At 33.5% G+C, this 12,254-nt stretch overlaps 1 protein-coding gene across 4 annotated transcripts; it reads right to left on the bottom strand.

Annotated features, from left to right (window-relative positions):
* Window positions 1-8,604: 8,604 nt before the first annotated feature.
* Window positions 8,605-11,411, bottom strand: LOC124933495. 4 transcript variants are annotated; one of them, XM_047473903.1, is made up of 2 exons: window positions 11,283-11,411; window positions 8,605-10,471 (listed from the first exon to the last, which is right to left on the bottom strand). In XM_047473903.1, exon 2 carries the CDS (start codon window positions 10,234-10,236, stop codon window positions 8,692-8,694), a length of 1,545 nt encoding a protein of 514 aa, XP_047329859.1. In that variant the 5' UTR covers window positions 10,237-10,471; window positions 11,283-11,411; the 3' UTR covers window positions 8,605-8,691. The 4 variants fall into 4 exon arrangements, with proteins under 4 accessions (XP_047329859.1, XP_047329862.1, XP_047329861.1 ...); XM_047473906.1 differs by having other exon boundaries at window positions 8,605-10,279; XM_047473905.1 differs by having other exon boundaries at window positions 8,605-10,283; window positions 11,283-11,405.
* Between the last annotated feature and the right edge of the window lie 843 nt (window positions 11,412-12,254).

The raw sequence follows: 12,254 nt of genomic DNA, 5'->3' as shown, positions 1-12,254 counted from the left end.
AACTAATGTCAAAACATAATTATCTATTAATTAGATTAATTATTGTGATAATTAAACCTTAATTAATTAAAATAATAATCAAAGAAAATTAATAAAATAATTTGGGATAAATGGTGTACTCTTTTTTATCTCAAATTAATTTTAGAAAAATTAAGGAGAATTAAGATAAATAATTTAGGATAAATATTTTCCATTCTATCCCAAATAATTTATTTGTTAAGGCCCAAAAATATAAAAAAAATAAAATAAATTGACAAAATAAATATCATTTTTATTAAAATATTATATATATTTTTTAGGTTAAAAATAAAATCAAAGGGATTAAAGAAAAATCAATTTGAAAGAAGCCCTTAGATTGAAAATGGAGCGTGATCAATTGCAGCCAAAATAAGGAGGATTTGTTACAACAGACCCTACAATCATTGGATGAGCACTAGAAGCTCATCCAACGCACAAGAGTCATCCGTGTTGCACGTTGCAATGAAAGCGAGGCACATTCGCGCAACACATGACCAGCAGACGGACGCCTTAAATGGCGTAAGCCTAGATGCGCGTAGACCAATCATTGCCAACAGAGCGCTAATGGAACGTCCAACGTCCGCACTTAGGCTCAAAACGACGTCGTTTCAGCCCTTCCTTAGTGCTCAAACACAGAAGGACGAAACATTGTCGTTTCTTGTTTGTTTGTCTTCTTCCTCGCGACGACGAACTAGATAAGAACGGTTCCATCTTTGATTTTTCAAAGATGAAACTTTGTTATTTCACCACCTTTTGACTTTTTTCAAAAGGTGAAATGATCACCTTACTCCGGTGATTATTTCTCCATGCCTAAAAGCATCATCACAACCTACACCAGCAATTGGTCGGAGAACAGCCAAAACACCATCAATGGTTGTTTGACCAAATTCGATCCATTTGGTTTATGAGACAACCTTGGGAGGTTATAAATAGCCTCCTCTAGGCAAACTAAAGGCGAGAGATCCACTCTCAAGCCCTCAATCACTCTTGAAAATAAATTTGCCATTAAAGCTCTTCAAACTTTCTGAAAATTTGGAATTTTTGTGTAAGGCTATAAGGTGTTGATTCAGACATTCAAAAAGTTTCACTAAGAGTTAATGAGTGTTCTCCAAGTAAGCTTATAATCACACTATAATTTGATTTACTAGTTTGAATTGGAATTTTTATATTTCAGTTTTGATAGTATCATATATTGTTTGGTTATTCGATTTCTTGATTTGAAAATTGATCATAGGATCATTTATAAGATTTTTGTTGAAACAAAATCCAATCAATCGACTTAAATCAGAAAACCTCAAATTTGATTTTAAAATTTTTCAAAATCGAGTTTTTTGTTCTTGGGTTACTGCTCAAGAAAAGCAACCCAGAAAGTTGCCAAGCATGTTTCTAATAATGTAAGGATCCTATTTAGATTAATTCCAATCTATCCTGATCATGTTTCATCAAAAACTAAAATATTTATAAAAAAATAAATTTTTTTTTTTGAATTGATCAAAATGAATAGTTAGTGTTTATGTTTTGGATTCATTCAATCATATGAAGAATAAAGAAATTATTGACAAACTTCTTACACTCAAATAAAGTCTAAAACTTAAAAACATGTTTTTGTATCAAAACTATTTGAATTGAGTGGGATATCATCTCAATCGATTAACACATCGAGATCATATTATAAATGATCATGGGAATTATATGAAACTTCTCAAGCCCTTGAATCAAAGGATTCAGGCCTCAAACAAAATAATCAAACATGTAGTTTGATGTTCTTGAGGACCGAGAAACCTAACCCAGGTCTAGCTAGGACCGAGAGTCCTTCGCACCCAGGACCAATGAATTTTATCCCAAAGCTAACTTAGGACCGAGCATCCTTCGCACCTAGGACCAAAGAAAGTTATCCCAAGACTAACTCAGGACCGAGTGATGTTCATACCAAAGACCGAGGGAAGTTAGCCTGAGGCTAACTTAGGATCGAGAATTCTCGTACCCAACCGAGAATTCCCGCATCCGACCGAGAACTGCCTACACTTAGAACCGATGACTTCTACACCAAACCGAGAATTGCCTACACCTAGGACCGGTGACTTCCACATTCGACCGAGGGACTTTGGCACCTAGACCGAGAATCCCCACACTCTGAACGAAGGGATTCGACCCAGGACCGAGAATACCGATCCTAGGCTCTGTTTGGTTCCATTTTTTTTTCAAAATTATTTTTGTAATTTTGGATTCTTAAACCATTTTCTTAAAATCTAAAATAAATAGGAAATGATACCAAAATATTTTATAATATTTTCAAAAAAAAAAATGTTAAGGGTTGTTTGAGATTTATTTTTAAAACCCTAATTCTTTTAAATCAATATTCTTCAAGTACACTCCTCTTCAATCATTGTCATCAGCTATAGGTACCAATCATTTAAATATTCTTTACAATTTTTAAATATCTGAAAAACCTGTACATGTTTAGGACTTGAAGAATACCTGAAAAACGTTTAAATGTCTAGGACCTGTACAACCAAAATTAGGAGGATTCGTTACAGCAGACTCCATCGACAACGGATGAGTGCTGGAAGATCATCCAACACACGAGATTCATCCACGTCGCCCGTTTCAATGAAAGCGAGGCGCATCCGCACAACACATGATCAGTAGACGAACGCCTTCAACGGCGTAAGCCCAGATGCGCGCAGATCGCTCATTGCCAATAGAGCGCTAATGGAACATCCAGCGTACGCACTTAGGCTCAAAACAATGCCATTTCAGCCCTTCCTTAGTGCTCAAACATAGAAGGACGAAGCAATGTCGTTTCTTGTTTGTTTGCCTTCTTCCTCGTGGCAACGAACTAGATAAGAACAGTTACATCTTTGTTTTTCAAATATATAACTTTATTGTTTCTCCACCTTTTGACTTCGTTCAAAATGTGAAATGATTACCCTACTCCGGTGATTATTTATCATATGCCTAGGAGTATCATCACAGCCTACACCAACAATTGGTCAGAGAACAGCCACAACACCATCAATGGTTGTTTGACCAAATTCGATCCATTGGGTCGATGAACCAACCTTGGGAGGCTATAAATAGCCTCCTCTAGACAAACTGAAGGCAAGTTGTCCACTCTCACGCCCTCAATCACTCCAGAAAACAAATTTGCCATTAAAGCTCTTCAAGCTTTTTTGAAAATTTAGAATTTTCGTATAAGGCTATAAGGTGTTGATTCAGACATTCAGAAAGCTTCACTATGAGTTAAGGAGTGTTCTCCAACTCAAGTAAGCTTACAATCACACTATCACACTAAAATTCGATTTACTAGTTTGAATTGAAATTTTTATATTTCAGTTTTGATAGTATCATATATTGTCTAGTTATTCAATTTTGTATTCGAAAAACGATCATAGGATCATTTATAAGATTTCTGTTGAAACAAAATCCAATCAATCGACTTAAATTAGAAAATACCAAATTTTATTTTGAAAATTTTCAAAATAAGTTTTTTTGTTCTTGAGTTATTGTTCAAAAAAAAATAACTCAGAAAGTTGTCATGCATGTTTCTAATGATGTAAGGATCATACTTAGACCAATTTCAATCCACCTTGATCATGTTTGATAAAAAACTAAAAAATATTAAAAAATAATAAAAAATAATATTCTTGAATTGGTCAAAATGAATAGCTAGTGTTCATGTTTTGGTTTCACTCAATCATATGAAGCATAAGAAAACTATTGACAAGCTCTTTACACTCAATTAAAGTCCAGAACTCAAAAACCCGTTTTTGTATCAAAATTGTTTGAATTGAGTGGGACATCATCCTGATCGATTAACTCATCGGGATGATGTTATAAATGATCTTAGAAATTATATGAAGCTTCTCATGCCCTTGAATTAAAGGATTCGGACATCAAATGAAATCATCAAACTTGTAGTTTGATGTTTTGGGGGACCGAGAAATCTAACTCAGGTCTTGCTAGAACTGAGAGTCCTTCACACCTAGAACAAATGAATTTTTGTTGAAGGCTAACTCAGGACTGAGCATCCTTCACACTTAGGACCAAAGAAATTTAGCCCAAGGCTAACCCATGACCGAGCGTTATTCATACCAATGACCGAATGAAGTTAGCCTGAGGTTGACCTAGTACCGAGAATTCTCGTACCCAACCGAGAATTCCCGCATCCGACCGAGAACTGTCTACAACTAGGACCGACGACTTATGCACCCGACCAAGAGCTGCCTGCACCTAGGACTGATGACTTCCACATCCGACCGAGGGACTTCGACACCCCGACCTAGAATCCTCGCACCCCGATCGAGGGGTTCTGACCCAGGACCGAGGGTTTTAGCCCCGGATCGATAAAAATTGCACCCATGACCGAGAATACCGATCCTAGAGCCTGTTTGGTTTTATTTTTATTATTTCAAATTTATTTTTGAATCTTAAACCATTTTCTAAAAATCTAAAATAAATAGGAAATAATACATATATATTTTTTAGAATATTTTCAAAAAAAATTGTTATGGCTTGTTTGAGATTTATTTTTAAAACTCTAATTCTTTTAAACTGATATTCTTTAGGTACATTCCTCCTCAATCATCATCATCAGCTATAGGTACCAATCATTTAAATATTCTTTGCAATTTTTAAATATCTAACAAATATGTGTATGTCTAGAACCTAAAGAATAATTGGTTAAAATAAAACGTTATATAACAAATTTTTTTAAAACCAATACTTTATAAGGTAGAGACCGTTTCTAACGGTATAAAGGACATAACGTGAAAATTCTTTCCCAAGTATCACCAAACTACGAACTAAAAAGAAACTCTAGTTAAAAATATGTTCGTATACGTATACTTTTATTGATTTTAAACTAAAAATCAATTGACAACTCTTTATCAAATAAATAGTCATTTAAATAAATTATTTTTAATTAATTTAAATCCAGATTTCTTTAATCAAGTTTTAATTTGATTATTTCTAATGTAAGAGATTATTTGAAATTTGATAAAAATTAATTACAGTTAAACCTCTTTAAAGTAATACTCTTGGGACCAAAAAAATATATTATTTTATCGACTTCATTATTTTATCGATATAATAATATTTTATTAATTTATCGATAAAGTAATAAAATATTACTTTATCGAAGTTTTCTATAGTATGTATTTGATATAAAATTATTTTTGTTATATTAATATATCTAAAAACTAGATTTATGCATATAAAAAATTGCAGGAAACATTTTAAGCCATCAACACTTTAATTACTTATTACAGCACGAATAAAATATACTAGGAGTTATTTATGTTTTATATTAAGTCAATTAAGTCAAGGATGTTGTTAATTTTGAATTTTGTGGAAAGAAGAAACAAGTAACTATAGATTCATATTTTAAAAAGAATTAAATTTTGTAACTCATATACAATATACATAATTATACATATTACTTGGGGCCTTAATGACTTTCTAATTTTTTATTTTATTTTATACTTTTTAACAAGAATATTATTTTACAACATTGGCCCAAGTTGAGACAGGCGGAATTTACTACTTAAGCCATGTTATTACTTTATCCTATATTACTTTAAAGAGGTTTAATTGTATTAATGAACTTCAAAATGTCCGGATAGATTTTCATAATCTTTTAAAATAATGATTTATTTTAAAAAAAAATTGACACGTAAATCGATGTTTAAATTTTTCGAACCTCATGTTTTATCGGGAGAAAATTTTTTTGAGGTTATAATTAGGGTTTAAGAAAACTTAAAATATAGAGCTAGGATTCAATCATAACACCATTCAAATTTTATACATCAATTGCATACCTTGTACCCAATTTCCATCACATTCCTAAGGCTTTGCTTTTAATATATTCAATTCATCTCTAACCACGCAATGTTTATTTTCCAATCTTCTTCTTTTTTTTAATTAAGAATAACTATCACATCACCACACTTCAACTCAAATCTATCCTTGCATCCTAACCTTTCCACTTTCACAATTTCTCATTCATAAATCATATAGTTCATTTTTCATACATAAAAGTATAAAATATTATTTATTTAGAATTAAACTTTTTCTAAACATTCATTCTTCCAACAAACTCTTTTCAACCTTAAATCCATTTTATAAAGGTTAATAATTTAAAATTTTAAAAGTAATAGAATTAGGTCATTTCACTAAACAAGTGAATAATTCTAACAACTTAATCAAACTTAATTCATTTGAAACTAGTAATTAAACTTCGAAATTGGGTAGACTTAATCTCTAACAAATTATTGATTAACGCCATGATTAAATATACACATCATTTCTACTGAAGAATTCAACAAATATTATCAATCAAATGATACAAAAATGAATTAACACATTCATTACATTGCTTATGCCACCCTTGTCATAAGCATTTGCTTTAGGTCCATAGTCACTCCATACATTTAGACTATTAGGCAGCTACCAAAGTCCAAAGATAAAACTAATAACATTCATGCATAAAAATCACTTTAACAAGTGTCATAGCAACTTCACATAACTAAGGTTCATTGATCCCAATAGTTGAGGTACATAAACTAAGTGGTCGAGATGTAAAGAATACATATAAAAAAACTTTAGCTTGTTATCTTTTATTTCTCTCAGACCATTTTCTCTCTTCTTCTTTTCATTCCTATGAAATATTTATAATATAATATGAAATAACAAGTGCTCACAAAGCTTAATCACAAGATAAAGTGATTACATGTTATATGTAAATATTTTTCATTAGTAGAAATCATCCTAAGGTTGGTGATTACTATACAAATAGCAAAACTAAGTTGTCAAAATTCTTCCCTAAGACTTACTAAAATCTCTTTTATTTTTAGTTTATGGTTTGAAATTAAATAATGGGATGATTCTTAAAAGTCAAAGGAGACGTTAGTTCCCTTCAACTATTAATCTTTAAAAACGAATTAGGTTAAGACTTTTATACACTTCAAACGTTCACGTTTAATTTCTTTTGAACTTAAAATGCGAGAGAAATACATCGGTGGGTGAAAATACATTACACATGCTGATCTCAAATGCTCTAAAATGGATTGTGAAAGTCTAATAAAAATCAATTTTTGTGAAACTGTTTTTCTTCAAAATCAGGACGATATTATTTTCTAGTCATTTTTTTTATACAAAATTTGTTTTAAATCTTGACTTTTGGATGCAGAAATTGAGTCTAGAGTGAGATCCCAGGACACACTACATGATTGAAGTCTTAAATGAACATGTTGTTAAGCTAAATATTCTAAAACTGATAGAGAAGGTTGGACAAAACTACTTCAGTGAACTGTTTTTTTGAAGAGTTCAAAGTTGTGATAAAAAAAACATGATTTTTGGATTCGATGTGTTTGAGCTGAGATTATAGAAGATTTAAATTTGGAACTAAGATTGATTCAAGAACATAGTTTTGAATTTTGAGTTGGAATTGACATATCTTTGTAGATTTACAAGTAAGTTGGTGAATATAGCTTAAAATGAGCTTAAAGAAATTTGAGTTTGAATTGGAGATAATTCAAGAACTTGATTTTGAACATTGTGATTGAAATTGCTCGATTGAGGTTTGAATATTCAAAATTGATATTGAACTATTGATTTGAATTTGATTGTGTGAAATTTGACATTTGATGTATTTCAATTGTTTGTGAATGATTTGAGTTTAAGTTAACAATGATATCTAGCAAAAAGAAAGAAAAGAGTTAACCTTCATAAGAATTAGATGTGAAAATCTATTTTGATCTAGGAAAAATAACTCTAATATGAACTTAGGTCAAAACTCACTATTAAGATGAAATCAAATCTATAGTCAAGCTTACTCTACCAAAATTGTGGGGGAAACACACAAAATTGTGATACACCTTAAACTCGAATTAGGTATATATATATTGAAATGACATAAATAATAGAAATAGAATGAAGGACGAAGAGAATATAAGATAACACTTGAATTGATAGAAGAGAGACAGAACCCTAATAGGGTGAATACAATGGGGGAGAATAAGAAGATAGAGAGAAGTTGATCTTGAGAGAATTCTTGAATAATGTCTAATGTGTTTTCTATAGACCCCCGATCTCTTTTTTATATAGCCTTCACCTACCATAATCAATCCTCAGCCGAATATTCTGTAGATTATATCCCTTCCTTATATACTCTCCAGCTGCCATAATCAATTTCTCGTCAATCTCACATTTTTAGCTACTACCTTATTAATAATTATTTATTTCTATATAAATAATTATTTATTCTCAATTAATCAATTATTTCATATTTTGGCTAATTGCCTTATTAATAACTGTTACGTCTACCCGTCAGCTTACTTTAGGGTTAAGAAACCTAACCCTAGTAATACCTCGTAATAAATTGGTAAAGGAAAAGAGAGAGTTAAATAAACAGCATTTTTTTCTACAATAAACAACATTTACAATAACAATAATTCATCTTGTGTCCTAATTACAAGAATGAGTATTTACATGTAAACAATTAAAAACATATAGACAAACCACTTAAGAAACATATGTTCCCACTCCCCTCCCCTCCCCTCCCCTCCCCTCCCCTCCCCTCCCCTCCCCTCCCCTTAAGAAACCACTTAAGAAACAAGAATGAGTAGTTACAAGAAGAAGAAGAAGAAATAACATTTGTGCAGATTCAAACTTCTAATTTCCTCCCAAGTTTCGAGAACCTTCCAACATTGCCATGAGGCTTCCTCCATGTACCCTGCCTTCTGGAAGTGAAAATTGCAGTGGTAAGGTTGTTGTTGGATCTTCTTTAGCAGAAGAAGAATCCATGGCCTGAGTCTGATTGATAAAGAATGGAGAACAACTAGTCCATTCCATGTCATTATTAATAGTAGCAGTAGTATTGTGAGCAGCACAAAGACTAGATTTCCCTCTCACAAACTTATCACAAGAAGGTTGTCCTCCCCAAGAGCATCGTTTTCCCCCTCCATGTCCCTTGCAAAAATCGCTCCTTCCTTGTGCACTCTTTCCACATCCTCCTACAAAACTACACCTTTTGCCACCACCATGACGAACGCAGAAATTTGTACGACCTCTCGCACTTTTAGAGCATTCCGGGAACAAGCATCTCTTACCCCCACCGTGCCTCACACAAAACATCGTCCCTCCATGTACACTCTTAGGACACCCTTCTAAATAACTACATCTTTTCCCACCCCCATGACCTTTACAATACATCGTACTACCTTCCGCTCCTTTACTACACCCCACGAATTGACACCTTTTCCCACCCCCATGTGCTTTACATAACTTCGTACCTCCTTGAGCGCTTTTCGTACATTCAGGTCTTTCACATCGTCTTCCACCTCCATGCGATATGCATAATCCTAACATTCCTTCTGCACTCTTATCACAATTTTCAATCTTACATCTTTTCCCACCTCCGTGCTTTATACAAAGACTAGTTTGTTTCCCTCTTGCGGCTTGACTGCAGCCTTCGTGAATACACCTTCGGCCACCACCATGCCTGATACAGAGGTCAGTTCGGCCTTCTGCACTTTTCGTACACCCGAGGTGTATGCAACGGTTACCCCCACCATGTGCCTTGCAAAAGACTGTTTTGCCCTCGGCTCCGTTTGGACAACCTTCTCGCTTACACCTCTTGCCACCTCCATGCGAGATGCAAAATTTCGTGGCCCCTCTTGCTCCTTTACCACAACCTTGGAACTGACACAGCTTGACATTTGTGATGCGTCGCCTTTGGTTTGGGATTTCATCGGTTGGATTGATATGCATGGTTTGCGAAGCCAAGAATGATGAAATAACTGACCCGCATTTCCAACGAGATGATACTGACCCTTCTGTTCCTGGTATGTCGGGCGGTGGCTTGAATGCTTGGGTAAGGGTAGTAACATCGGAGTCTTTAAATCCAGTTGATAGGCTTAGTTCTAGGTCTAGCTTTGGTTTTTGGAGTTCAACCCCTTCAAACATCACAATAGAAGAAACACAATTCAATTGTGTCTTGTACGAAGATTCTTCTTCATTTTCCTTCCTCGAACCTAAGGAAGTACAAGAACTTGACGAGAAGCCCAAACTAAGAGCCAACGGGGAGATGCTTAGAGGGTTCCTTTTTCTATTGCTTACTATACCGTTTGACAATCCCGGATGATAATCCAGACTCAGTGCAGCAACATTAGACTGACCATCTCCCCAATCAAATGTTTTCTCCATATTAACATCCATCCAAAATACCAAACCAACTCACAGTGCTTTATAAGAGGCAGGCCTGACTTTAACAAGATAAAATTGAATGAAAAAGAATCAGCAGTTAAAAGGAAAAACAACCACCACTGACAAATCCAGATGTGTCACTGCGATCCATTCTTGAGGCTACCAAAATCACAATTAGCAGGCTAGTAATTAAAACAATTCCAACTTTCTGATGTGGTGTACACAGGCTGCCTATTATTCACCTATTCTGAAAAAGAATGTATATACATTGTTAAATAACAAACAGATAGATAAACTAATAATACCTACAGATGATATTCATCTTCTTCAAATCATTGGAAGAGAATAGAATGAGATGGAATTCCCATGTGTTAGTCAAATCAGCATTGCCACATAACTACAATTTAGCAATTAATTTGCTTATTTTAATCCTAACCCGAAAGGGTTTTCTACAGATGTATAATTAGATAGACAAACCCTAAAGAGTATTCTTCATTCAATACAATATATCTGAGAAATAATAATATTAAGAAGCAAGAACAGGGGCTAAAAGACTATGCCCTGTTCTTCTTCCAATTCATCTAATCCAGTTTCTTCTTCTCCATTCAATTCATCTTCTCCTATCCACTAGCTGAATAATTTACATTGCCATTCTATCATAATACTAAAAACAAAAAGGATGAAAACAAAGGCAAACACATCCAAGTCAAGTTTGTAGAACTTAATAACTAAGCAACTAGTAGAGTAGTTAATCAGTAGGTATAATTCATTTCTCTGTTTCCTGCACAGTTCAATATTACAAATTCACAATCCAGATACCCATTAAAGATACCAAATTCCATTCAATCTAGTATTCCATCGACGCAACAATAAGAAGTCATGTTAAAGTTCAAATCTTGCCGAAAAATACTAAAAAATATGGGCGATTTCTGCAGAAATCTGAAATACAGAACATGATCTCTACCTTGGAGGGCAATATTTTTCAGCTCAAACAACCATCAAATAAACGAGAAAAAACACAATGAAAAGATTGAAACAGAAAGAGAATTCATATATACCGGAATCAGATAAGAACAAGTTGGTGATGGATTTATTGTTCTTGCTGAAAAATCTTGTGAAAAACTGGAGCTTGATCGCCGACGAAGTAGAGAGAGGAGAGAGAAACTAGGGCGGACAAAACATGTGGAAAAACATTATAATAAATATAGGAAAAGGAAAGCAAAGGCGCATATTAGCATATAAATGGAAGCTGTCGGAGAATGGATAGAATGCATGCTTGTTCATATGTATTACCCTGTTCCTGCATCTTTAGGTACCCTCGATCATACTTGTATAGAATCATAACCATTGAATCATGATTGATCATGATGATGAAAAGGATTTGATTGCAGGAGATTGTAGCCCAACAACAGAAGACGTCATCTGTGACATGATTGTCCACGTAATCAGCGGCTCGCAACCGCTAATGGTGGGAACCAGTCTTAGTTGGACCCCACGTGGAAGAATCTGATTTGATAGTACGGATGTCTGCTCTCAGTGCTGACACACAGTGTTCTGGCGGCCAGCTGATAGAGAAAAATAATAATTATTTTTTTTTTAAAGAAAGTGAATATGGATTGTACTTATTCCTTTTGAATACACAAGGTTTAAAAACTAATCTTATAATAATTTTGTAGAGATTTTTTTTTTATTTTTTATAAAAAAAATTATAAATATATATAAGAATAAAATAATAATAATAATAATGTAAAAAATGACCTGAAATCATACCTGCATGATATAGTGAAAACTCTATACGTCGATGAAACATTATTTGTACATGGTTTAGTTAGAAACTCTAGCAGTTGATAGATACGCTAATCGTTCGTACATTATTCCGTTGTAAGCTTGTTTGTTAACAAACATGTAGATCATTTGTAAGATGATTAGTTAACAATCTTGTCTGTCAACAAGGACTTTAAATCATATGTGCATGATCTAGTGAAAACCCTATCTATTGATAGAACGAGACATTATTTGTATATAGTTCC

This window comes from Impatiens glandulifera, chromosome 4 (assembly GCF_907164915.1).
Source record: "Impatiens glandulifera chromosome 4, dImpGla2.1, whole genome shotgun sequence".
Classification (NCBI taxonomy): domain Eukaryota; kingdom Viridiplantae; phylum Streptophyta; class Magnoliopsida; order Ericales; family Balsaminaceae; genus Impatiens; species Impatiens glandulifera.
The sequence above is the reverse complement of the archived record's forward strand: the minus strand, read 5'-3'. Positions and strand labels throughout refer to the sequence as shown.

What these genes read in the sequence shown, in the direction of transcription:
- LOC124933495 (XM_047473903.1), bottom strand. Translation starts at nt 10,236, where the DNA reads ATGGATGTTAATATGGAGAAAACATTTGATTGGGGAGATGGTCAGTCT.